The 25478-nt window shown below is 51.6% G+C and overlaps 1 protein-coding gene across 1 annotated transcript; it reads left to right on the top strand.

Moving 5' to 3' along the window:
• The first annotated feature begins 183 nt into the window (after window positions 1–183).
• LOC129356102 (E3 ubiquitin-protein ligase UBR2-like) lies at window positions 184–25413 on the top strand. Its single transcript, XM_055025714.1, is given in 50 exon segments — window positions 184–280; window positions 1694–1977; window positions 5071–5149; window positions 5211–5324; window positions 5417–5547; window positions 6214–6352; window positions 6459–6521; window positions 6596–6716; window positions 6811–6918; window positions 6983–7071; window positions 7619–7717; window positions 8325–8488; window positions 8560–8659; window positions 8729–8857; window positions 9047–9230; window positions 9337–9398; window positions 9584–9694; window positions 9764–9829; window positions 9917–10033; window positions 10128–10188; window positions 10266–10390; window positions 10499–10551; window positions 10632–10642; window positions 10645–10733; window positions 10813–10861; window positions 12280–12434; window positions 12518–12621; window positions 12698–12869; window positions 13067–13160; window positions 13163–13232; window positions 13323–13527; window positions 13607–13698; window positions 13777–13938; window positions 14007–14095; window positions 14164–14224; window positions 14302–14450; window positions 14612–14667; window positions 14750–14768; window positions 14771–14845; window positions 21784–21857; window positions 21936–22133; window positions 22136–22212; window positions 22286–22313; window positions 22315–22417; window positions 22489–22597; window positions 22880–23014; window positions 23507–23604; window positions 23607–23676; window positions 23782–23883; window positions 24758–25413. Coding segments are annotated over 50 exon segments (5265 nt in total). The 5' UTR covers window positions 184–202; the 3' UTR covers window positions 24900–25413.
• The last annotated feature ends 65 nt before the right edge of the window (window positions 25414–25478 follow it).

Raw genomic sequence — 25478 nt, 5'->3', positions numbered from 1 at the left:
AATTTATGTCATAAAAGCATAAAATCGCCATAAACATTTTCTCAGTTTTTTATTTATTATGAAATCAATCAATGAATAAAACAAATGAGCCACGCCCCATTTGACATAAGCCCCGCCTTAATATGGCCAAATTGAGCCGAAGTCCCGCCCCCTCCGTAACAGTTTCCGCTTCCGGATGTTTTCGACCAGAGAAGGAGCCAAGATGGCGGAGCCTTCCAGAGATCCTCCGCCCGCTCTGAGCGCGGACTTCATGAGCTTCTCCCCCAGAGACGCCGCCTCGGTGAGTGGCTCCGGAGGCTGCGGGTCCGGCCGACGCAGCCCGCCGGACCCAGGCCGCTTCTGAGGCTTCTGTTTCGGGTTAACGTCCTCGGAGCTAACGGCGCTAGCGCCGCTGGTCCTGGAGGAACACCTGGAGCCACACCGGCGGCCGTCAGCTCCCGGTGTTCCTCTCGGTAGCGGCGGCGGGGCTTCTCACTCTCATTCAGGGTTCTGGGGAGTACTGGGTCGGTTCCCGCGGGCTGTGGATAGTTGGACAGCTGGTGACGTCACGCACAGGTTTACAAACATGATCAGGTGTGCCTCATTTCACCTGTGGACCAGATGACAGTTGCCATGGAAATAGCTGATATTGACGGCGAGCTGCGTGGCTGTGGACGCCTTCCAGTAGGCACCCCGCAGGGTGCCGGGGGTCGCTGGTTCGATTCCCAGGCTGAGACTCTGCGTGTAGAGGAGTCTTTGAGGTGGACCTGGGTCAAAGGTCAGGTCAGACCCCTTATCCTGGCGGCCACCCTGGGGTCTCAGATTGAGGTTGCAGGTTTGAAGCCACCCAGTAATGACCTGAGAGTGGCGGCGGGATCCGGGTCAGCGTTGTGTAATCAGATTACTGCTGGATCACAGAACCGCATCCAGATTCGGACCCAGACAAGAAAGTTCTGGAAGACCTGGACAGAAGAAAAATAGGTCAATACCAGGAGAGGGAGAGCGATCAGCATCATGTCAGCCGCCTCCAGGAAGGAATCAGCCAATCAGAACCCAGAGCTGCCATGGACAGAAATAACAGGAAATAAAAAGTTACAATGACAGCAAACGGTGCAAACTGGAGAGTAGTAGAAGAAGAAGGAGAGGGGAGAGGCCAGGTCGTCCTGCAGCAGCCGGTAGCATCATGACTACAGGAGGAGCTCAGGATGACCCCGGCCAGCAGGTCAGGAAGGTTCTATTTCATCCCTACGGACCGCCAGAGGGCGGTCAGTAGGGTAATAATACCAAAAGAGTCACACCTGTGACATATCGGATGATCAATCAGAGGCTATATAGCATGACGTCATCCGACGCTCTGTTCCTACAGAATCTTCTCGCGAAATGCAAGGATTCTGAGTGACAGAGAAGCTCTGGCGGTCATCCGGGATTCATAGAACCGTAGTTACATACGTAACTTTTGTTTTAATACCACAAATATTCACGGTGAACTGGGACTGAATGACCCGCCTCCCATCCTACTGCTGGACCCAACAGAACCAGTTACTGTTTGATTATTGATTACAGACTGGATTAACAGGGAGCTGATGAAGGGAATCTGGATGTGTTTTCCATCAGAAGCGTTTCTGTTCTGGGTCAGCTGCAGGTTTTATTCGGTTCTTTCTAGCAGTAACCTGATTGGTTACCCCTGCTGACCTCTGACCTTCGTCCTCCTCAGCGCTGGCTGGCGTGTTCCGACCTGCAGCAGGAGGTGTACCGCCACCTGGCTGAGTATGTGCCCCGCATCCTGTGCCAGGGGGGCGGCGTGGCGGAGCAGCGGGAGGAGCAGCGGGAGGAGCAGCGGGAGGAGCTGGCTCTCCAGCTGCTGATCCTCGCCCCCCTGGAGTGGCTCCTGCTGGGGGAGGAGCCGGCGGCCGGCCTGGCGCTGCTGCAGCAGGGCGGGGGGGCGGCGGCGCTCTGTGGACACGTCTTCAAGGTGGGGGAGCCCACCTACTCCTGCAGGTAAGTCACCTGACCTATTCATGGTGAAACAATATCAATAATTTCCATTGACATAATTGATCAGTTCTCTCTTTCTACCATGGATAATAAATGTCTTTTCATCACTCAGTTTATTTTGGATATTTAAAATGTCTTCTAGTTCAGCGTTAAATGTTCATCAAATTGTAAATTTGAGAATGTGTTCCTGCATTACTATGCTATTACCATTAAAGTCAAAACAGCAGTATTATTGTTTATCACTATTAAGAAGTTTATTATTACAATAAGTTCAGGAACAATTGACTGTTCAACAAAATCTGGCCTTCTTTGATTATACATTCCTTTATTTCTGTGATGTAGGAACAGGAAGACAAGGTCGTTACACGGTGAAACTACTGCTAATGTTGCTAACGATGCTAACTTAACACACAAACAGGGAAACACTGCAAACAGGAAACAGAACATACAGAATCAAAAACAGCGAGTATAAAACTGCTACCTGGCTCCACAGGCTGAAGTCCTCCAGTCCACTAGGGGGAGTCTGGAGTCACCAAGATCACCCACGTAAATATGCTGCTGTACTGTAATGTTGTGAAGAATAGAGCCGTTTCTGCCTTCTGCACATCCTGTCTGCTGGTCGACTCCCTCTAGTGGCCTGGAGGATTCCTTTACTGCAGCTTTTATTAAAAAGACATTTTTACATTGTTGTGAACATTTTTCTTTAACAATATTGAAGGAAAACTGTTTCAAACCCAACGAACCAGAGAGACTATATCTTCTAATGAGTATTTATTCAAAGTCTCTGCTCACTGATCAGTCAAGAGAAAGAGCCTGGAGCCAAAGTCAGTTACAGCTTAGAGCAGGGGCCCAAAGTGGGTCCTGGAGGGCCGGTTGCATCCTGCATGCTTTAGTTCTCTCCTTGGTGGTAGTGACAACCTTTTCAGCAGCTCAATGTTTTCCTTCTGTCTCTAACGAGCCTCAGTTGATCCAGTTAAACCAGGGAGAGACTAAAACATGCAGGATGCAGCCCTCAGGGACCCACTTTGGGGACCCCTGGTTTATAGGGAGAGTTTCATCCGTTCACAGAGTTTGATTATCTACTTGTTTACAGAACTGAGGGCAGACGCACAAATCTTCTTCACCAGGAGTCATGAGAGATGTAGAAACAATTCATTGTAGCGCCAAGGCCAGAGAAACTAACCTGCTTCAGAATCGTTTTTCATGATCTCGTGCTTCACATGATTCAGTGTGTGTTGATTCAGATAATAACCACAGTAACCTTAAGATCTTCCACTACAACATCTTTGTTGAATCTGTCACCATGTTTTGATAGTATGGCATGAGACAACTAATCTGTGAGAGCCAGGAGGCGGGTTAGTTGCTGTCAGTCTTGTGTCTGTGGTGTGTGTGTGTGTGTGTGTGTGTGTGTGTGTGTGTGTGTGTGTGTGTGTGTGTGTGTGTGTGTGTGTGTGTGTGTGTGTGTGTGTGTGTGTGTGTGTGTGTCTGTGTGTGTGTGTCTGTGTGTGTGTGTGTGTGTGTGTGTCAGTGTGTGTGTGCGTGTGTGTGTCTGTGTGTGTGTGTGTGTCTGTGTGTGTGTGTGTGTGTGTGTGTCTGTGTGTGTGTGTGTGTGTCTGTGTGTGTGTGTGTGTGTGTGTGTGTGTCTGTGTGTGTGTGTGTCTGTGTGTGTGTGTGTCTGTGTGTGTGTGTGTGTGTCTGTGTGTGTGTGTCTGTGTGCGTGTGTGTGTGTCTGTGTGCGTGTGTGTGTGTGTGTCTGTGTGTGTGTGTCTGTGTGTGTGTGTCTGTGTGTGTGTGTGTCTGTGTGTGTGTCTGTGTGTGTGTGTGTCTGTGTGTGTGTGTCTGTGTGTGCGTGTGTGTGTGTCTGTGTGCGTGTGTCTGTGTGTGTGTGTCTGTGTGTGTGTGTCTGTGTGTGCGTGTGTGTGTCTGTGTGCGTGTGTCTGTGTGTGTGTGTCTGTGTGTGCGTGTGTGTGTGTCTGTGTGTGTGTGTGTCTGTGTGTGTGTGTGTGTGTGTGTGTCTGTGTGTGTGTGTCTGGTGTGTGTGTGTGTGTGTGTGTCAGTGTGTGTGTGCGTGTGTGTGTGTCTGTGTGCGTGTGTGTGTCTGTGTGTCTGTGTGTGTGTGTGTGTGTGTGTGTGTGTGTGTCTGTGTGTGTGTGTCTGTGTGTGTGTGTGTGTGTCTGTGTGTGTGTGTCTGTGTGTGTGTGTGTCTGTGTGTGTGTGTGTCTGTGTGTGTGTGTGTGTGTGTGTGTGTGTGTGTCTGTGTGCGTGTGTGTGTGTGTCTGTGTGTGTGTGTGTGTGTGTGTGTGTGTGTGTGTGCGTGTGTGTGTGCGCTGCTTATCTCCCCTTTGATGACAGCAGCACCTCTCATAAATGCTAGGCTCGTTAGCATAGCCACAGCAGATAAACAGTTGTTTCTCTGCTATTATCACATATAAGTGAGCATACATGAGTTGATTGACTGCACTAAGGCCCGCCTCCTGACTCTGATTGGTTGTTTTCGGTGCATTTCTTCAAAGGCCACAGTAGCTCAGATTGAAGGTGGAGGAGATCGATCTTTTCAAACTAACGACATGGTTGTAATAAATATGTAAAAAGACAGATCCTTTCTAAAAGTTACAAATTGCAGATTTCAGGTGGTTGTTTAGTTTTCCCTTAAGCTTCTGTTTCCTGTGGAGTTAGCATAGTTCATGTGCCAGCAGCTAGTTTCACCGTTAGCTTTGTGTTTGAACCTGTGGGCCACCGTAGCATTGAGAGAGAAACTGTCACCAACCTGGAACCATTAAAACCATTAAAACACCATAAGATAACTGGGAACGAGAACAACGATGAGGATCTGTTAGGGTCCGGTAGGGACCGGTAAGGATCTGCAGGACCGGGATGGTCCACATTATTTGCCATGTTGGGACCAATCGGAGTCTTTCGGACCTGGTTCTGTGTTTCCCTGGAGGTCGGGTTGGGGTTCTGTTCTCAGAAGTTCTGGTTTGCCAGCTGTGAACCGGTTCTTCAGACTGGTTTTGGAACAGGATATCAGCAAAGCCAGTGTTCAGGGATCAGAACCGGGCCGAGGTTCTGACCCATTCTGACCCGGTGTGTTCTCAGGGAGTGTGCGGCCGACCCGACCTGTGTTCTGTGCATGCAGTGCTTCCTGGCCAGCGCCCACCGCCACCATCGCTACCGGGTGAGTCCAACCAGAACCAGAACCACTAGAACCCGGCTGACCGGACCTCTCTGTCCCCCAGATGACCACGTCAGGAGGCGGAGGCTTCTGCGATTGTGGAGACACTGAGGCCTGGAAGACCGGTCCGTCCTGCCAGAACCACACGCCTACCGACCAGAACCGGGAGACCGAGGAGGTGAGACCGCTGTCGGCCCGGTTCTAACCAGCAGCCGGTTCCGACCTGCCCGGGCCCAGACTCACAGCATGTTTCTGCTGCCTGTGTTCCAGGACCCGGTCTCTCTGCTGCCCCCTGCCGTGGAGGAAAGGAGCTACAGCATCTTCTCCATCATCCTGCAGTACGCCGTCGACCTGCTGACCTGGGAGCAGGACCAGCTGCCTGCAGGCCTAGGCCGCCGTAGGTCCCGACCAGGTCAAACGGGTCACGGTGGTCCGAAACTGGACTGAACTGGACCTAAGTGGTCCAGACTGGCCGAACCTGAGCTGCTGCTGCTCCCAGGATGGATCAACCTGGACCAGTTTTAATGCTAAGAGGTTCATGCTAAGCTACTAACTCATACAACTGCTAACTGAGCACCAAGGTTCAGCTAGCTAGCCCTGTGGGGGAACTATTAGCTGCTTGGCTAACAGCTAGCCTCAAACCAGGGCTGCCCAAACGTTTTGAAACCAACATTTACATTTCCTCTCACCGGCCCGGCTGAGATCTACCTCATACATGAAGATAGAAAAATGGTTAATGAAACTTATTTTAAATGCAAATATCCGTCAGGTACAGCAGAAATACAAAGTGATGCAGTTTCTTCCTCAGTGAGTTTTGACGCTGGGAGCAGGTTACTGGTTTCTCAGTCAGAAACTGGTTACAAACCTGAGGCAGCAGGTGTCAGCCATGGCAGATCTGAACTTTAGATAGTTAGATATTTTTGCTCCAAAAGGATCCAGAGGAATCAAATGATGGACTGGATTTTTGTTTCAATGTCATTTGTGACAGCAGTGGACTGTGCAGGTTAGCTGTTGCAGCAGCAGAGTGCCGTGTTGCTGTTCTGAGTGAGTCTCTGTTTCCCCTGCAGGCAGCGGAGCGACAGCTACTACTGCATGCTGTTCAATGATGAAATCCACACCTATGAGCAGGTCATCTACACGTTGCAGAAAGCCGTCAACTGCAGCCAGAAGGACGCCGTCAGCTTCGCCACCACCGTGGACAGAGACGTCAGTACAGCACCCGGTCCGGGTCCAGAACCGGGTCCAGGTTTAGATCCAGACCGCTCTCGTAGTTTGCCGTGACCTGTGGTTGTGACCCTCTCCGTCTCTGCAGGGCAGGAAGTCGGTCCGGTTCGGAGACCATCAGTTCTGTGAACAGGCGAAGGCCGTCATTGTGGTGAGCTGCAGACAGTCGTGTGGGCGGAGCCAGAGTTTGTCCCTTACCTCTGACCCCTGACCTCTGCCCCTCAGAGAAGCACCAGCCGGCAGTCGAAGCCCCTGCGGGTCCAGGTGATGCACTCGGCGCTGGTGGCTCATCAGTGCTTCGCTCTGAAGGCGCTCAGCTGGCTGGGCCAGATCATCCAGTACTCTGGTACGTCTCGGCAGCATTACCCACGATGCTTTGGGGCAGGCAGCGTTACCCACGATGCTTTGGGGTGCGGCTTCCCTCACTGTGAGTCTTTCAGATGGCCTGAGGCGGATCTTGTGCCAGGTGGGGCTACGACCCGGTCCGGAGGGCGAGAACTCCTCACTGGTGGACCGCCTGATGCTCAACGACTCCAAGATGTGGAAAGGTCAGAGTTCACAGGCAGGGGTGGGCGCCGGGCCTGGCAGGTTCTGATGGTTCTGACTGTGCAGGAGCCCGGAACGTTTACCACCAGCTGTTCATGAACAGTCTGCTGATGGACCGCAAGTTCAAGAAGCTGTTCGCCATCCGGTTCGCCAAGGTAACCAGACCCGATGGACCGGACCGGACCGGACACACTTGACCACACACAGAACCCACCTGACCTGACCCAACCTGGACCAGACCGCATGCGGAACCAGGAGGTTGTTATAGGTCCAAAACTGTGCCAAGGTTCTGAGTTGAGAACCGGGTCCAGAACCAGAGTGGTTTCGTAGGTCAGTGTGACCTCTGGTTCTGGTTCTGATCACCACTAAACTGAACCAGTAGAACCGGTTCTGGGTGACCCATGTCGTGCTGCAGGTCAGAGGTCAGCAGGACCAACCGATGGCAGCCAGATTCTTGATTCGTTCCCTGCTATGTGTTGGGGGCTGACCTCTGACCCTGAGGTGACCTGTGCCCCTGTAGAACTACAGACGGCTGCAGACAGATTTCATGGAGGACGACCACGACCGCTTGGTGTCGGTGACGGCGCTGTCGGTGCAGCTGTTCACCGTGCCGACCGTGGTGAGTAGCTCTTCTTCTTCTGCTGCCCCAACGCCGCTCTCTCTCTGTCCCCTCCTGCCCCGACCCCTGACCCCGAACCCTAGAACTATGAGCGCTTGCAGAGCGACTTCATCAGAGACGACCACGACAGGCAGTTCTCCGTCACCGACCTGTCGGTGCAGATCTTCACTGTTCCCTCGCTGGTGAGTTCCCGGTTCCCCGACGGTACTGACCCAGTTCTGCTGAGCTCAGGTGAGTTCTGGTCCAACACCACCAGGAGGGTGGGGTCAGAGGTTAACTGTTCATCTAGAAACTGAGTGGAAGACTGGAGGAATGCAGGCTGGAGTGGAACCAGTTCACAGTCTGAACCGGCTCAATGGCGCCCTCTAGCGGCCACGTTTCAGACGGATCTACTGTGCGTAAAATTAACTCCAAATCAGATTAAACTTATTAAATAAGTTCACTATGCAAGCAACAGAATTTGACTTTGAGTAAACAGTGTTTATAAGTTTGGACTGAATGAGAAATCAATAGATTTTGAGGATAATTGATTATCGATTTGGTCAAAATAAATCCTGTAAAGCACGAAGGCTCCAGAGGTCTGTGAACGCCTTTAGCCACAGTTAGCTTAGCTGCTGTTAGCGTTAAGGAAACAGGAAGTTCCTGTTCCAGGAAGCTGTTCCATTAGCTCCAGAGAGCCGGCTTAGTCCCAGACGAAGGAGGCGGAGCCTATGCTCACCAGTTTTCACCTGCAGCCACTGCTGGCATAAGGAAGTGGGCCGGTTCAGGACCGGCTGTGTGTACCTGCAGGCCCGGATGCTGATGGTGGAGGAGAACCTGATGATGACCATTATCAGAACCTTTGTGGATCAGCTTCGCCACCGCGACGCTCAAGGCCGCTTCCAGTTTGACCACTACACCGCCCAGCAGGCCTTCAAGTTCGGCCGGGTCCAGAGCCTCATCGGAGACCTGAAGTAAGGCCCGGTCCTGCCTGGTACCTGGCATTTGCCCCCCAGGCCTTTCACTGGGTCCGCTGTGTCTGCAGGTACGTCCTGATCTCCCCGCCGCCGCAGTGGAGCCAGCAGCTCAGAACCAAGTTCCTGGACGGTTTCGAAGCCTTTCTGGACCTGCTCAGGTGCATGCAGGTAAGCTGTGGACTGGAAGAGGAGCTTCAACTGGGGCCCGCCCCTCACTGCACCTGCGTGCCCCTGCAGGGCATGGACCCAGTGGTGAGACAGGTGGGCCAACACATCGAGATGGAGCCGGAGTGGGAGGCGGCCTTCACCCTGCAGATGAAGCTGACGCACATCATCACCATGATGCAGGAGTGGTGCAGCACTGACGTGAGCCGCAGCATGTAGCATGTAGCCGTAGCATGTAGCCGTACCATGTAGTCGTACCATGTAGCATGGTGCAGCTCTGACGTCATCTTCCAATCCTGCAGTGGGAGGTTTTGGCCAACATTACCTTGTTACTCTGGGGCGGGGCTTGTGTTACTCAGGTGTTGATCATGTCACCGTCTGCACCCTCAGGAGCACGTTCTGATCGAGGCGTATAAGAAGTGTCTGAGCGCGCTCAGTCAGTGCCAGGGTGGCCTGCCGGACAGCGAGCAGCCAATCAGCTTGAGCCTGGCGGGTCACACCGTGGACACGTTCAGGTACCAGGTGTCCCAGGAGAAGGTGTCCATCCACCTGCCCGTGTGCAGGCTGTTAGCAGGTGAGGGGGGGCGACCAGAGGAGCATCATGGTGTCTACATCGCCGATCCTCACCTGATCCTCACCTGATCCTCACCTGATCCTCACCTGGTTGTTTCTCCTCTCAGGACTCCATGTTCTCCTCAGCAGGACCAAGGTGGCGTCACGACTCCCTGAGCAGCTGCCCCTGGTCAGTCACAAGGCGACCTCGGATTGACCTTGGAAGGTGGCCGGCTGACCTCTGGTGGCCGGCTGACCTCTGGTGGCCGGCTGACCTCTGGTGGCCGGCTGACCTGTGGTGGCCGGCTGACCTCTGGTGGCCGGCCAGCCGGGCGACCTCCGGTCTCCTGACCAATCACTGCCTCTGTCCACCAGGGGGAGCTCAGCCCTCACCAGCTGATAGAGTTGCCGCTGCGCTGCCTGGTGCTCTGTGCCCAGGTGCATGCTGGGATGTGGAGGAGGAACGGCTTCTCTCTGATCAACCAGGTGAGCGTCTGTGATTGGCTGAGAGGCCCAGGTGTGCAGGAACAGCTGCTGATGCTTCCTGTGTTCCAGATCTACTATTACCACAACGTCAAGTGCAGAGTGGAGATGTTCGACAAGGACCTGGCCATGCTTCAGGTAAGGTGGTTCTAGTTGGGCCCGCTTGAGTCAGCTCTGGTTCTGTTTTGGTTCTGGTTGGTCCGGTAACAGCTGCTGTTTCTCCAGGTCGGTGCCTCCATGATGGATCCAAACCATTTCCTGATGATTGTTCTGAGCCGCTTCGAACTCTTCCACACCTTCAGCGCTGCCGACTTGCGGAGGAGATACAGGGAGGCCAACAAGGTCAGAACCGGGTCAGAACCCAGAACGGGTTGGGTTTGGGATGGGCAATATGGACGTATAATTCAATTCCCGGTTCTGTGCGGTTTGTTTGCAGGACCTGGCCCAGCAGAACACGCTGATAGAGGAGATGCTGCACCTCATTATCATGGTGGTAGGTGAGTCCGGCAGGTGAGCTGACCTCTGGCTGACCTGTGGCAGGTGAGCTGACCTCTGGCGTGTCCCGGTCCTCCAGGTGAGCGCTACGTTCCGGGCGTCGGCCAGGTGGAGCCGCTGGATGAGGTGAGGAGGGAGATCCTCCACCAGCTGTGCATCAGACCCATGGCTCATAGCGAGCTGGTCAAGGCTCTGCCTGAGAACGTAAGACACAGCCGTTATATGGTTACCTGGCCGCTCACCTGGCCGCTCACCTGGCCGCTCACCTGGCCGCTCACCTGGCCGCTCACCTGGCTGCGTGGTGTTTTTCAGGGCAACAAGGAGACGGGTCTTGAGAGAGTCATTGAGAGCGTTGCGTTATTCAGGTCAGTCTGTGTTTGTTGGCCTTCTGCCTTAAACATGTCCACCTTAACAGCGGTCAGCAGCAGGTGTGTTGTGTTGACAGGAAGCCAGGTGTGACGGGCGGGGCCTGTATGAGCTGCGTCCTGAGTGGTCCAAACACTTCGACCTGTACTTCCATCACTACAGCCGGGCAGATCAGTCGAAGGTAACCGGGTCGGAACCGATCCGGCTCCAGCGCTTGCTCGGGTGGTTACGGCTTGTCATAGTTACGGGTTGTGTTTCAGGCCGAGGAGGCTCAGAGGAAGCTGAGGAGGCAGAACGGCGAGGACACAGGTGAGCACCACTTCCTGTCAGAGGTCAGGGGTCACCGACCTGGGGCTGGAGCTGCTTCACGGTCCAGAGCAACACGAAGTTAGGACGGGAATTACATGAACCGTCATACATGTACGATTCCATGCTGCCTGATCGTAGTGCTGTTACCGTGGCAGACGTGGCTCATCGTCTTTCTGTCATCAGAGCTTCGTAGTTCAGTTCGAACTTTGATCCCCTGCTGGAGATTTTCTGTGACTCTAAACGACCCAGAAGTTTAGAATCACTTCTGGGGAATGGGCGGGTATCCATCCCCCATCTGGGCGGATATCCATCCCCCATCTGGGCGGATATCCACCCCCCATCTGGGCGGATATCCACCCCCCATCTGGGCGGATATCCACCCCCCATCTGGGCGGATATCCATCCCCCATCTGTGCGGATATCCATCCCCATCTGGGTGGATATCCACCCCCCATCTGGGCGGATATCCACCCCCCATCTGGGCGGATATCCATCCCCCATCTGGGCGGATATCCACCCCCCATCTGGGCGGATATCCATCCCCCATCTGGGCGGATATCCACCCCCCATCTGGGCGGGTATCCACCCCCCATCTGGGCGGATATCCATCCCCCATCTGGGCGGATATCCATCCCCCATCTGGGCAGATATCCACCCCCCATCTGGGCAGATATCCACCCCCCATCTGGGCGGATATCCACCCCCCATCTGGGCAGATATCCATCCCCCATCTGGGCGGATATCCATCCCCCATCTGGGCGGATATCCATCCCCCATCTGTGCGGATATCCATCCCCCATCTGGGCGGGTATCCACCCCCCATCTGGGCAGATATCCATCCCCCATCTGGGCGGATATCCATCCCCCATCTGTGCGGATATCCATCCCCCATCTGGGCGGGTATCCACCCCCCATCTGGGCGGATATCCACCCCCCATCTGGGCGGATATCCACCCCCCATCTGGGCAGATATCCATCCCCCATCTGGGCGGATATCCATCCCCATCTGGACAGAAGAGCAGATGTCGGCCGACCAGCGACCCGTCAGAACCGCACACGGTGAAAAGCTCAGGCTGGATCTCAGAACTATAGGAGGTTCAAACTCCGCTCATTCAATAAGAATTAGGCTTCGTGCCCTTTGACCCCCACAGACTCGCTACGTACAAAAGGTCATTTTTTTCTACAGTTTTGATAATAGTAAAAAGGGCTTTATAATAGGCTGCAGTCGCTGCACATACCTCTGACCTTTAACCCTAGAAGAGTTTTATCCATAAAGTAACATTTTTACAATTTTTAAAAAAGTTATAACAAATGTTATAACTTCAATACAAAAGCATTTAATAAATTTATTGGCGGCTCCCGAATGAGATACTTATCTGACTCACCTGGTCACCATGGTTACCTGTGTGTGCGTGCAGCCCTGCCCCCGCCCCGGCCGCCCCCCCTCTGCCCGCTGTTCGGCAGCCTGGTCAACCTGCTGCAGTGCGACGCGCTGCTGGCACTAGAGGGCGCCGTGCTGCAGTGGGCCGCGGAGCCCAGCGGAGGAGGCTGGACCGAGTCCATGCTGCAGAGGGTGAGTCCTGGTTCTGGTTCTGGTCCTCGTCCCGGTTCCGGTCCCGGTTCTGGTTCTGGTTCCAATGCTGCCTCTCCCTGCAGGTGCTGCACCTGGTTGCCATGGCGCTGCTGGAGGAGCAGCAGCAGCTGGAGAGCGGCGGCGGAGACGAAGACATCTCCTTCACCTTTCAGCAGCAAGATCACACGTCAGTACCTGAGCTCAGCTCACCTGGTGTGCAGGTGAGGAGGAACCGGTCTGACCGGGACTGACTTGTGTTTCAGGTCCAGTGAGACTCCCAGCACCTCCGGAAGCATCCTGGCTCTGCTGGAGAGCCTGCAGAGCGCCCCTCACCTGGAGGTCCACAAGGACATGATCACCTGGATCCTCAAGGTAGCTGCTCCAGTGGCTGCTCCAGTGGCTGCTCCAGTGGCTGAACTGGTTCCCAGTGAGTCAGTTGTGGTGTGTTGGTGTGCAGATGGTGGGAAACATCAAAACCTCCAGGGAGCGAACGTCTGGCTCCAGCGTCAGCGTCAGCCACAGCCGCCGCCCAGAGGAGGTGAGTCCTTCGCCTCCTGTCTATCCGACCCGCCCTCTCGCCGATTGGCCGGCTTCCTGTCCGACTTGCCCTCTGATTGGTCGGCGTCCCGCAGATGGTGAAGGACAAGGCGGAGAGGAAAAGGAAGGCGGAGATGGCGCGGCTCCGCAGGGAGAAGGTCATGGCCCAGATGTCTGAGATGCAGAAACATTCATCAACGAGAACAAGGAGCTGTTCCAGCAGAGCATGGAGGAGCTGGAGGCCGCCGCCGCCGAGCCCAGGTACACCTGGAGGCTCTCCTCTGTACACACCTGGACACCCACCTGTCCAGTGGTTTCTGTTTGTCTCCACTGAGTTCTCCTTGCTCCCAGTCCTCGCAGGTCGGAGCCCACCTGTGCCGCTCAGATCTGCCTGGGCCCCTGCCGGTCGGGAGGGGCCGAGCGCCGCCAGCTGGTCACCTGCATCCTGTGTCAGGAGGAGCAGGAGGTCAGAGGTCACGGCAGAGCCATGGTGCTGGCAGCATTCATCCAGAGATCCACCGTGCTGTCCAAGAACCGCAGCCGCGCCCTCCCCGACGCAGGTGGGCGGAGCTTAGCCGTGGCCTCTGCCACCTGTTCCCCGATTGGTCGGAGCTGACAACTCGTCTCTGTTGCAGAACGCCGACCCGCTCTTCATGCACCCTGACCTCTCGGTGGGCGTACACACCGCCAGCTGCGGACACATCATGCACGCCACCTGCTGGCAGAGGTGACCACCTGCAGCCATGTCCGTCCCATCGACAGGCGGGCGGCCTGACCCCGTCTGACCCCACCTGTGTGTGCTCAGGTACTTTGAGGCGGTGCAGCAGAAGGAGCAGCGGCGGCAGCAGCGGCTCAGAGGTCACACCAGCTACGACGTGGAGAACGGGGAATTCCTGTGTCCGCTGTGCGAGTGTCTGAGCAACACCGTCATCCCCCTGCTGCCTCACGCCTGCTCACCTGACCGCAGGTACCGCACGCTCAGGTACACGTGTGACGTGCCGCGCTGCCGGAGCTTCTGATTCTGTTTGTCCTTAGTGTGGAGCATCCATGTCTAGAGACCTGGCTGAAGAGAACCACTCAGCAGGCAGCAGCACTAGACTCCACCCACAGGAAGCAGTCATATGGTCAGTCACCTGCTGGGGGGCGGGGCTATCAGCGGGTGTTCAGGTGTTCAGGTGGGTGTGTGTTGCAGGTGCAGCCCAGCAGGTGGAGCTGGAGTTTCTTGACGGGTTCAGGGTCGGCTTTGTTCCACAGTGAGTCCCGACGTCTGGGGGGCGGGGCTAAGCGGTACTACTGATGATATCAGCAGCGATGTCACTTCCTCCCTCAGGAATCCGTTCTCCAGCGGCGTCAGCGAGATGATCAACACTTTCAGCATGTCGGCCTACAAGATCGGCCTCAAGGTCAACCCCAACGAGCAGGACCCCCGAGTCCCGGTGCTGAGCTGGTCCACCTGCGCCTACACTATACAGAGCATAGGTAGCCCTCACCTGGCAGCCTCACCTGGCAGGCCTCACCTGGCAGGCCTCACCTGGCAGGCCTCACCTGGCAGGCCTCACCTGGCAGGCCTCACCTGGCAGGCCTCACCTGGCAGGTAACCCTTGCTAAGGACTGACTGTTTCCTGTCTGTCTCGTTGCAGAGCGCCTCCTGATGGATGACAAGAAGCCGTTGTTTGGGAGCTTACCTTGCCGACAGGTGAGAGCTCCTCCTGGTGTTACACCTTCAGCCTCAGGGTTACCTCTGATCTCTGACCTCTGCCTGACCTGCCTTGTTTCAGGATGACTGTCTGAGTTCTCTGACCGGTTCAGTTCAGCCTGCTGGACCACCGCTCCGATCAGAACCGTTCAGAACCATTTCATCAGGCTGCTGTCGGGTACACAAACTACAAAACTACACACAAACTACACTACACACACTACACACACTACACACTACATACACACACACAACACAACACTACACACAAACTACAAACTACACACTACACACACACAACACACACACTACACACACACTACACACTACACACACAAACTACACACTACACACACACACTACACACTACACACACACTACACACACAAACTACACACTACACACACACACTACACACACACTACACACACAAACTACACACTACACACACTACACACTACACACACACTACACACACAAACTACACACTACACACACTACACACACACACACACACACTACACACACAACACACACACTACACACACACAACACACACACTACACACACAACACACACACTACACACACACACACACACTACACACACACAACACACACACTACACACAAACTACAAACTACAAACTACACACTACACACACACACAAACTACACACTACACACACACTACACACTACACACACACACTACACACACACACACACTACACACACACAACACACAAACTACAAACTACACACTACACACACACACACTACACACTACACACACACACTACACACACCACTACACACAAACTACAAACTACACACACACACAAACTACACACTACACACACACACACACACTACACACACACAACACACACACTACACAACACTACACACAAACTACACACCACACACACACACTACACACAACACACACACACACACTACACACAACACACACACACACACTACACACTACATACACACACTACACACACACACACACACACACACAAACTACACACACACTACACAAACTACACACACACTACACACACACTACACACTACACACAAACTACACACGAACTACACACACACTACACACACACTACACACAAACTACACACACACTACACACAAACTACACACTACACACACTACACACAAACTACACACTACACACACACTACACACAAACTACACACACTACACACACACTACACACAAACTACACACACACTACACACACACTACACACACACTACACACAAACTACACACACTACACACAAACTACACACTACACACACTACACACAAACTACACACTACACACACACTACACACAAACTACACACACTACACACACACTACACACAAACTACACACACACTACACACACACTACACACTACACACACACTACACTACACACACACACACACACTACACACAAACTACACACACACTACACACACACTACACACAAACTACACACTACACACCACTACACACAAACTACACACTACACACACTACACACAAACTACACACTACACACAACACACACACTACACACTACACACACACTACACACACACTACACACTACATACACACACACTACACACACACTACACACACACTACACACAAACTACACACACACTACACACAAACTACACACACAGTACACACACACTACACACTACACACAAACTACACACACACTACACACACACTACACACACACTACACACACACTACACACAAACTACACACACACTACACACAAACTACACACTACACACAAACTACACACTACACACACACTACACACAAACTACACACACACTACACACACTACACACAAACTACACACACACTACACACACACTACACACACACTACACACAAACTACACACACACTACACACAAACTACACACACACACACACACTACACACTACACACAAACTACACACAAACTACACACACACTACACACACACACACACACTACACACAAACTACACACACACTACACACAAACTACAAACTACACACTACACACAAACTACACACACTACACACACTACACACAAACTACACACACACTACACACACACTACACACTACACACACACTACACACTACACACACACTACACACACTACACACAAACTACACACACACTACACACACACTACACACAAACTACACACTACACACCACTACACACAAACTACACACTACACACACTACACACAAACTACACACTACACACACTACACACACACTACACACTACACACACACTACACACACTACACACTACATACACACACTACACACACTACACACACACTACACACAAACTACACACACTACACACAAACTACACACACAGTACACACACACTACACACACACAAACTACACACACACTACACACACACTACACACAAACTACACACACTACACACAAACTACACTACACACACTACACACAAACTACACACTACACACACACTACACACAAACTACACACACACTACACACACTACACACAAACTACACACACACTACACACACACTACACACTACACACACACTACACACAAACTACACACACACACACTACACACAAACTACACACTACACACACACTACACACAAACTACACACACACTACACACACACTACACACAAACTACACACACACTACACACACACTACACACTACACACACACTACACACACACTACACACAAACTACACACACACTACACACACACTACACACAAACTACACACTACACACACTACACACAAACTACACACTACACACACACTACACACACTACACACACACTACACACAAACTACACACTACACACACACTACACACAAACTACACACTACACACACTACACACACACTACACACTACACACACTACACACACACTACACACTACACACACACTACACACACACTACACACAAACTACACACACACTACACACACACTACACACACACTACACACAAACTACACACACACTACACACACACTACACACACACTACACACACTACACACTACACACACACTACACACTACACACACACTACACACACACTACACACAAACTACACACACACTACACACACACTACACACACTACACACTACACACACACTACACACACACACTACACACAAACTACACACACACTACACACAAACTACACACTACACACACTACACACACACTACACACAAACTACACACCACACACACTACACACACACTACACACACACTACACACACACTACACACAAACTACACACCACACACACTACACACACACACTACACACACACTACACACAAACTACACACCACACACACTACACACACACTACACACAAACTACACACCACACACACTACACACACTACACACAAACTACACACCACACACACTACACACACACTACACACACACTACACACAAACTACACACCACACACACTACACACACACTACACACAAACTACACACACACTACACACAAACTACACACTACACACACTACACACAAACTACACACACACTACACACACTACACACTACACACACACTACACACACTACACACAAAACTACACACACACTACACACACACTACACACACACTACACACAAACTACACACAAACTACACACACACTACACACACACTACACACAAACTACACACAGCACTACACACAAACTACACACTACACACACACTACACACAAACTACACACACACTACACACAGCACTACACACAAACTACACACTACACACACTACACACAAACTACACACACACTACACACACTACACACAAACTACACACTACACACACACTACACACACACTACACACACACTACACAAACTACACACACACACTACACACAACTACACACACACTACACACAGCACTACACACAAACTACACACTACACACACACTACACACAAAACTACACACACACTACACACACTACACACAAACTACACACACACTACACACACACTACACACAAACTACACACACTACACACAGCACTACACACAAACTACACACTACACACACACTACACACAAACTACACACACACTACACACACACTACACACACACTACACACAGCACTACACACAAACTACACACACACTACACACACACTACACACAAACTACACACTACACCACTACACACAAACTACACACTACACACACTACACACACACTACACAAACTACACACTACACACACACTACACACAAACTACACACTACAAACACACTACACTACACACACACTACACACACACTACACACAAACTACACACTACACACACTACACACACACTACACACAAACTACACACTACACACACACTACACACTACACACACACTACACACACACTACACACAAACTACACACTACACACTACACACACACTACACACTACACACACACTACACACACACTACACACAAACTACACACACACTACACACACACTACACACACACTACACACAAACTACACACACACTACACACAGCACTACACACAAACTACACACTACACACACACTACACACACACTACACACACACTACACACACACTACACACAAACTACACACACACTACACACACACTACACACACACTACACACACACTACACAAACTACACACACACTACACACAAACTACACACTACACACACACTACACACACACTACACACACTACACACACACTACACACTACACACACACTACACACACACTACACACAAACTACACACTACACACACACTACACACACACTACACACACTACACACACACTACACACACACTACACACAAACTACACACACACTACACACACACTACACACAGCACTACACACAAACTACACACTACACACACACTACACACAAACTACACACACACTACACACACACTACACACAGCACTACACACAAACTACACACACACTACACACACTACACACAAACTACACACTACACACCACTACACACAAACTACACACTACACACACACTACACACACACTACACACAAACTACACACTACACACACACTACACACACTACACACAAACTACACACTACACACACACTACACACTACACACACTACACACACACTACACACACACTACACACCACTACACACACACTACACACACACTACACACTACACAACACTACACACAAACTACACACAAACTACACACACACTACACACACACTACACACTACACACAAACTACACACACACTACACACACACTACACACACTACACACACACTACACACAAACTACACACTACACACACTACACACACACTACACACTACACACACACTACACACACACTACACAAAACTACACACTACACACACTACACACACACTACACACTACACACACTACACACACACCACACACACACTACACACAAACTACACACTACACACACTACACACACACTACACACAAACTACACACTACACACAAACTACACACACACACACACACCACACACACACTACACACACACTACACACACACACACACACACTACACACACACTACACACAAACTACACACTACACACACTACACACACACTACACACACTACACTACACACACACTACACACACACCACACACACACTACACACAAACTACACACTACACACACACTACACACACACTACACACAAACTACACACTACACACAAACTACACACACACTACACACTACACACACACTACACACACACCACACACACACTACACACAAACTACACACCACACACACTACACACACACTACACACAAACTACACACACACTACACACTACACACAAACTACACACTACACACCACTACACACACACTACACACAAACTACACACACACTACACACAAACTACACACTACACACACACTACACACTACACACACCACTACACACCACACACACTACACACAAACTACACACAAACTACACACTACACACACACTACACACACACTACACACAAACTACACACACTACACACTACACACACACTACACACAAACTACACACTACACACACACTACACACACACTACACACAAACTACACACACACTACACACTACACACACTACACACACACTACACACAAACTACACACACACTACACACACACTACACACACACTACACACAAACTACACACACACTACACACTACACACACTACACACAAACTACACACAAACTACACACTACACAAACTACACACACACTACACACAAACTACACACTACACACAAACTACACACACACTACACACAAACTACACACTACACACACACTACACACAAACTACACACTACACACAAACTACACACTACACACAAACTACACACTACACAAACTACACACACACTACACACAAACTACACACTACACACACTACACACAAACTACACACTACACACAAACTACACACACACTACACACTACACACACTACACACAAACTACACACTACACACACACTACACACACACTACACACAAACTACACACTACACACACACTACACACACACTACACACTACACACACACTGCACACACACTACACACACACTACACACAAACTACACACTACACACACACACACACACTACACACACACTACACACACACTACACACTACACACACCACTACACACACACTACACACTACACACACCACTACACACACACTACACACACACACACACCACTACACACACACTACACACACCACTACACACACACTACACACACACACACACACCACTACACACAAACTACACACTACACACACACCACTACACACAAACTACACACTACACACACACCACTACACACACACCACTACACACACACCACTACACACAAACTACACACTACACACACCACTACACACAAACTACACACTACACACACACACTACACACACACTAACTGGTTTCTGTCTGGTCCAGTGCTGGTTCTGGTTCCGGACTCCCAGCTGGAGGACACTCCCTGCATCCTGGACGTGGACATGTTCCACCTCCTGGTGAGTCCTGGTAGTGTCCAGGTGACCCTCATGTGACCCCCAGGTGACCCTCATGTGACCCCTGTCTCCTGTCTGCAGGTGTACAGCGTCTTGTCCTACAACTCTCTGCACAGTCTGGACCAATCAGGACAAAGCTCTGTGGATTCAGCTCACCTTCACCTGCTTCACCTGGTCACTTTGGCTCACCTGGTTCAGGTGCTGCTCACCTTCAGCGCCGGTAGGGAAGGACATTCAGACAGAGACGGCTCGTCCTGTGGTGTCCAGGTGAGCTGAGTATGGATCAGGACGGCGAGGACTCAGAGGAGGAGCGGCTCACCTGTCAGCTGTACGGCAGACTGAGGGATCTCCTGGGCAGGTAAGTGACGCTGGTTCCATCAGGCGTGTGGGTGGAGAATGCGATCGGCTGACGAGGCGTGTGTGTTGAGCAGGTGTTTACCTGACGTGCCCTCTGGGTGGGCGACTATGGAGGTGTGTCCGAGCCGGCGTCCTGCCCTTCCTCCGCACCGCAGCCCTCTTCTTCCACTACATGAACTCTGCGTCGCCCCCTGCTGACCTGCTGGGTGAGAGCACCTGCACACTGAACACCTCCACTGTGGCAGCTTCACTTGAACCCGTTTGTTATTGGCTGTAGGTACTGGACCTGGCCAGTGGGAGGCGCTGTGTAGCTACCTCAGTCTGCCCTCCAATCTGCTGCTGCTGTACCAGAAACACCGTACACTGCTGGAACCGCTAATCCACAGGTAACCCACCTGACCACTGGTCCAGGTGAGCTGCCAGGTGCGTCACATCAGCCCCGGGGGGGCAGAAGGAGGAGGAGCAGCGAAGTCGTGTCATGTGTTGGTCATGAACTCTGACCTGATCCTCCCCTCTAATTCCCCGCCATAGTCCGCAGTCTACTCCCAGTCCGATTTATGTAAATTGATATCTGACCAGCCAGATGATCTGCTGCTGGCCATTAGAGAAACCAAAGCCAGAACAACCCAGTGGGGCAGCTGTCACTGAGTGTGTGTGTGTTGCTCCAGGTGGTGCTGCCATCCAGGTGTGAGCCAGGTGCTCCATGGGGGCGGAGTCTTGGTGCGGTTCCCCAGAGAGTCCAACAGGTTGATCGATCTGCCAGAAGACTACAGCATCCTGATCAACCAGGCCTCCAGCTTCACGTGAGCGACCCCGAATGAAAGGAGGAGAACTGCAGGCTGGTGCTAGCCCCTGCGGCTAGCTCCTAAAGCTAGCCCCTGAGGATAGCGCTTAAAGCTAGCCAGCTAGCCCCTGAGGCTAGCTCCTAAAGCTAGCCCCTGAGGCTAGCGCCTAAAGCTAGCCCCTGACGCTAGCGCTTAAAGCTAACCAGCTAGCCCCTGAGGCTAGCGCCTAAAGCTAGCCCCTGAGGCTAGCGCCTAAAGCTAGCCCCTGAGGCTAGCGCTTAAAGCTAGCCAGCTAGCCCCTGAGGCTAGCACCTAAGCTAGCCCCTGAGGCTAGCGCCTAAAGCTAGCCCCTGAGGCTAGCTCCTAAAGCTAGCCCCTGACGCTAGCGCTTAAAGCTAGCCCCTGAGGCTAGCTCCTAAAGCTAGTCCCTGAAGCTAGCTCCTAAAGCTAGCCCCTGGAGCTAGCTCCTAAAGCTAGCCCCTGAAGCTAGCCGCTGTGTGTCCTTTGCAGGTGTCCGCGGTCCGGTGGGGATAAGTCTCGCGCCCCCACGCTCTGCCTGGTTTGTGGCTGCATGCTGTGCTCTCAGAGCTACTGCTGCCAGACGGAGGTGGGGGAGAAGACGTCGGCGCCTGCACCGCCCACACCTTCACTTGTGGGGCGGGCGTTGGCCTATTCCTCAGGTAACACAGCTGCCCTGCGTTTATTACACCTGTTATTGAGGCTGCGACGATGTTACCGTGTGTGTGTGTGTGTGTGTGTGTGTGTGTGTGTGTGTGTGTGTGCAGGGTCAGGGAGAGCCAGGTGTTGTTTGTTGCAGGTAAAACTAAGGGCTGCTTCTATCCCCCACCGTACCTGGACGACTATGGAGAAACCGACCCTGGCCTCAAGTATGTCCTAATGTTTTATCTGGGCTCCATTGATCAGGGCTTCTGAACTCAGAACTCGAGGTAACTTGACTCAGAGTTGAGTTGATTTGTCCTGTCTGGAGCATCACTGAGCTGCCCTCTAGTCAGAGTTAGTTAGCTCTGCTCTCTGGGGCCCCAGTGGGGGACCCGTCCACCGCAGAGCTGTTGCACAAAACCAGGGCAGCAGGTGAACGCGGCCGGAATGAAATGATCCTGGAGCCTTAACTGATCAGTCAGCGCTCATGCCAATCAGAAGCCAATAAGTTTGGCTTTTCTATTTTATCATTTTGCATTAAAATATCACCAATTCATTTTGCTCTTGAGTCAAGTAGTGTAATTTTAAAACACCATTGTTAATGGACTGTTATTATTCCATTGTGTTTCTGAAGGCCTTTAATAGACCATTGTATTGAGGGGATTAGAGAAGTGGGTCATGAAGTGGTACAGGGTTAGTAATCAGGTGGAGCCACTAGGTGGCAGCAGAGTTCAAACTGAGCCACACTTTGTTTTAGAACAGGTCCAGACCCACAGATAAGTTCTTAGATATTACCGGATCGGCACCAGAATGTAAAGGGGAACCAGTTAACCCTAAGTTTGAGCAGATGATGGGTAGGATTATAATGTTTGTTTTTATTAACAAACATGCATTCAGTCGATCTGCTGTTTATTTCCTTTAACTCATCAATAATCAATAAGTCGTTGGTTTGGTAGCGAAGCATCAATGAATCTGTGATCGATCTCTTTGGTCTGCGGAATAAATCCTGGTTTGGTCTGATCGGATGAAACCAGGATGGTGCTGAGTCGGCATTATCTGATGAAGTGATTATTGATGGATTGATTTTATTTGTTCCTGCAGGCGGGGGAATCCGCTCCACCTTTCCTCGGAACGCTACCAGAAGATTGAGCGTCTGTGGCGGCAGCACGGCATTGCTGAGGTCATAGGTCACGCTCAGGAGGCCAATCAGACGCTGGTCGCCATCGACTGGCAGCACCTGTGACCGCGGACTAGCCCCGCCCACTAACGAACCTCTTTGAACCAATCAGCTCGCTGCAGCTGCAGCCTGAGGTCGGAGCAGCTTTCAGGGATTTTTTAGTGTGTTTGGATTCTGACCTTTGACCTCTTACTGTCAACCCTACCCCCTCAGTCAGCAAATCAGAGATCACCTGATTGGCTGGAGGTCAAGTGACCTCTGTCAGGTGTACGTTGCATTTTGATGGACTGGGTCTCCATGGCAACACAGGGGAGAGTAATCAGATTACTCAGACGTCGTCACGAAAACCGTGTCTCCATGGCAACCAGGTCGACGAGCCGAATCTGATCGGGTTTTATTCACTTCCGCTTTAATGTGTTATTTAACGAGCCGAGAGCGTATGACATCACTTCCTGTTTGTGTGTTTGGGGAAGCGGAGTGTCGGAACCGGACCAGAAACGGACCGGGTCCGGCTGACGCTGCGCCCCGGTAACGTCACTTTAACCTGTAGAACAGAACCAATAAAACGGGCTTTAAAGAACCTCTGAGTCCGCTCACTGTCCAAACAACCCGACCAGAGCCGGGCTTGTGGTTCTGGGTAACATG

The sequence above is a fragment of the Poeciliopsis prolifica genome, unplaced genomic scaffold (genome assembly GCF_027474105.1).
Source record: "Poeciliopsis prolifica strain line A6 unplaced genomic scaffold, Auburn_PproV2 SCAFFOLD156, whole genome shotgun sequence".
Taxonomy (NCBI): domain Eukaryota; kingdom Metazoa; phylum Chordata; class Actinopteri; order Cyprinodontiformes; family Poeciliidae; genus Poeciliopsis; species Poeciliopsis prolifica.
This window is presented reverse-complemented; position numbering and strand designations above follow the sequence as displayed.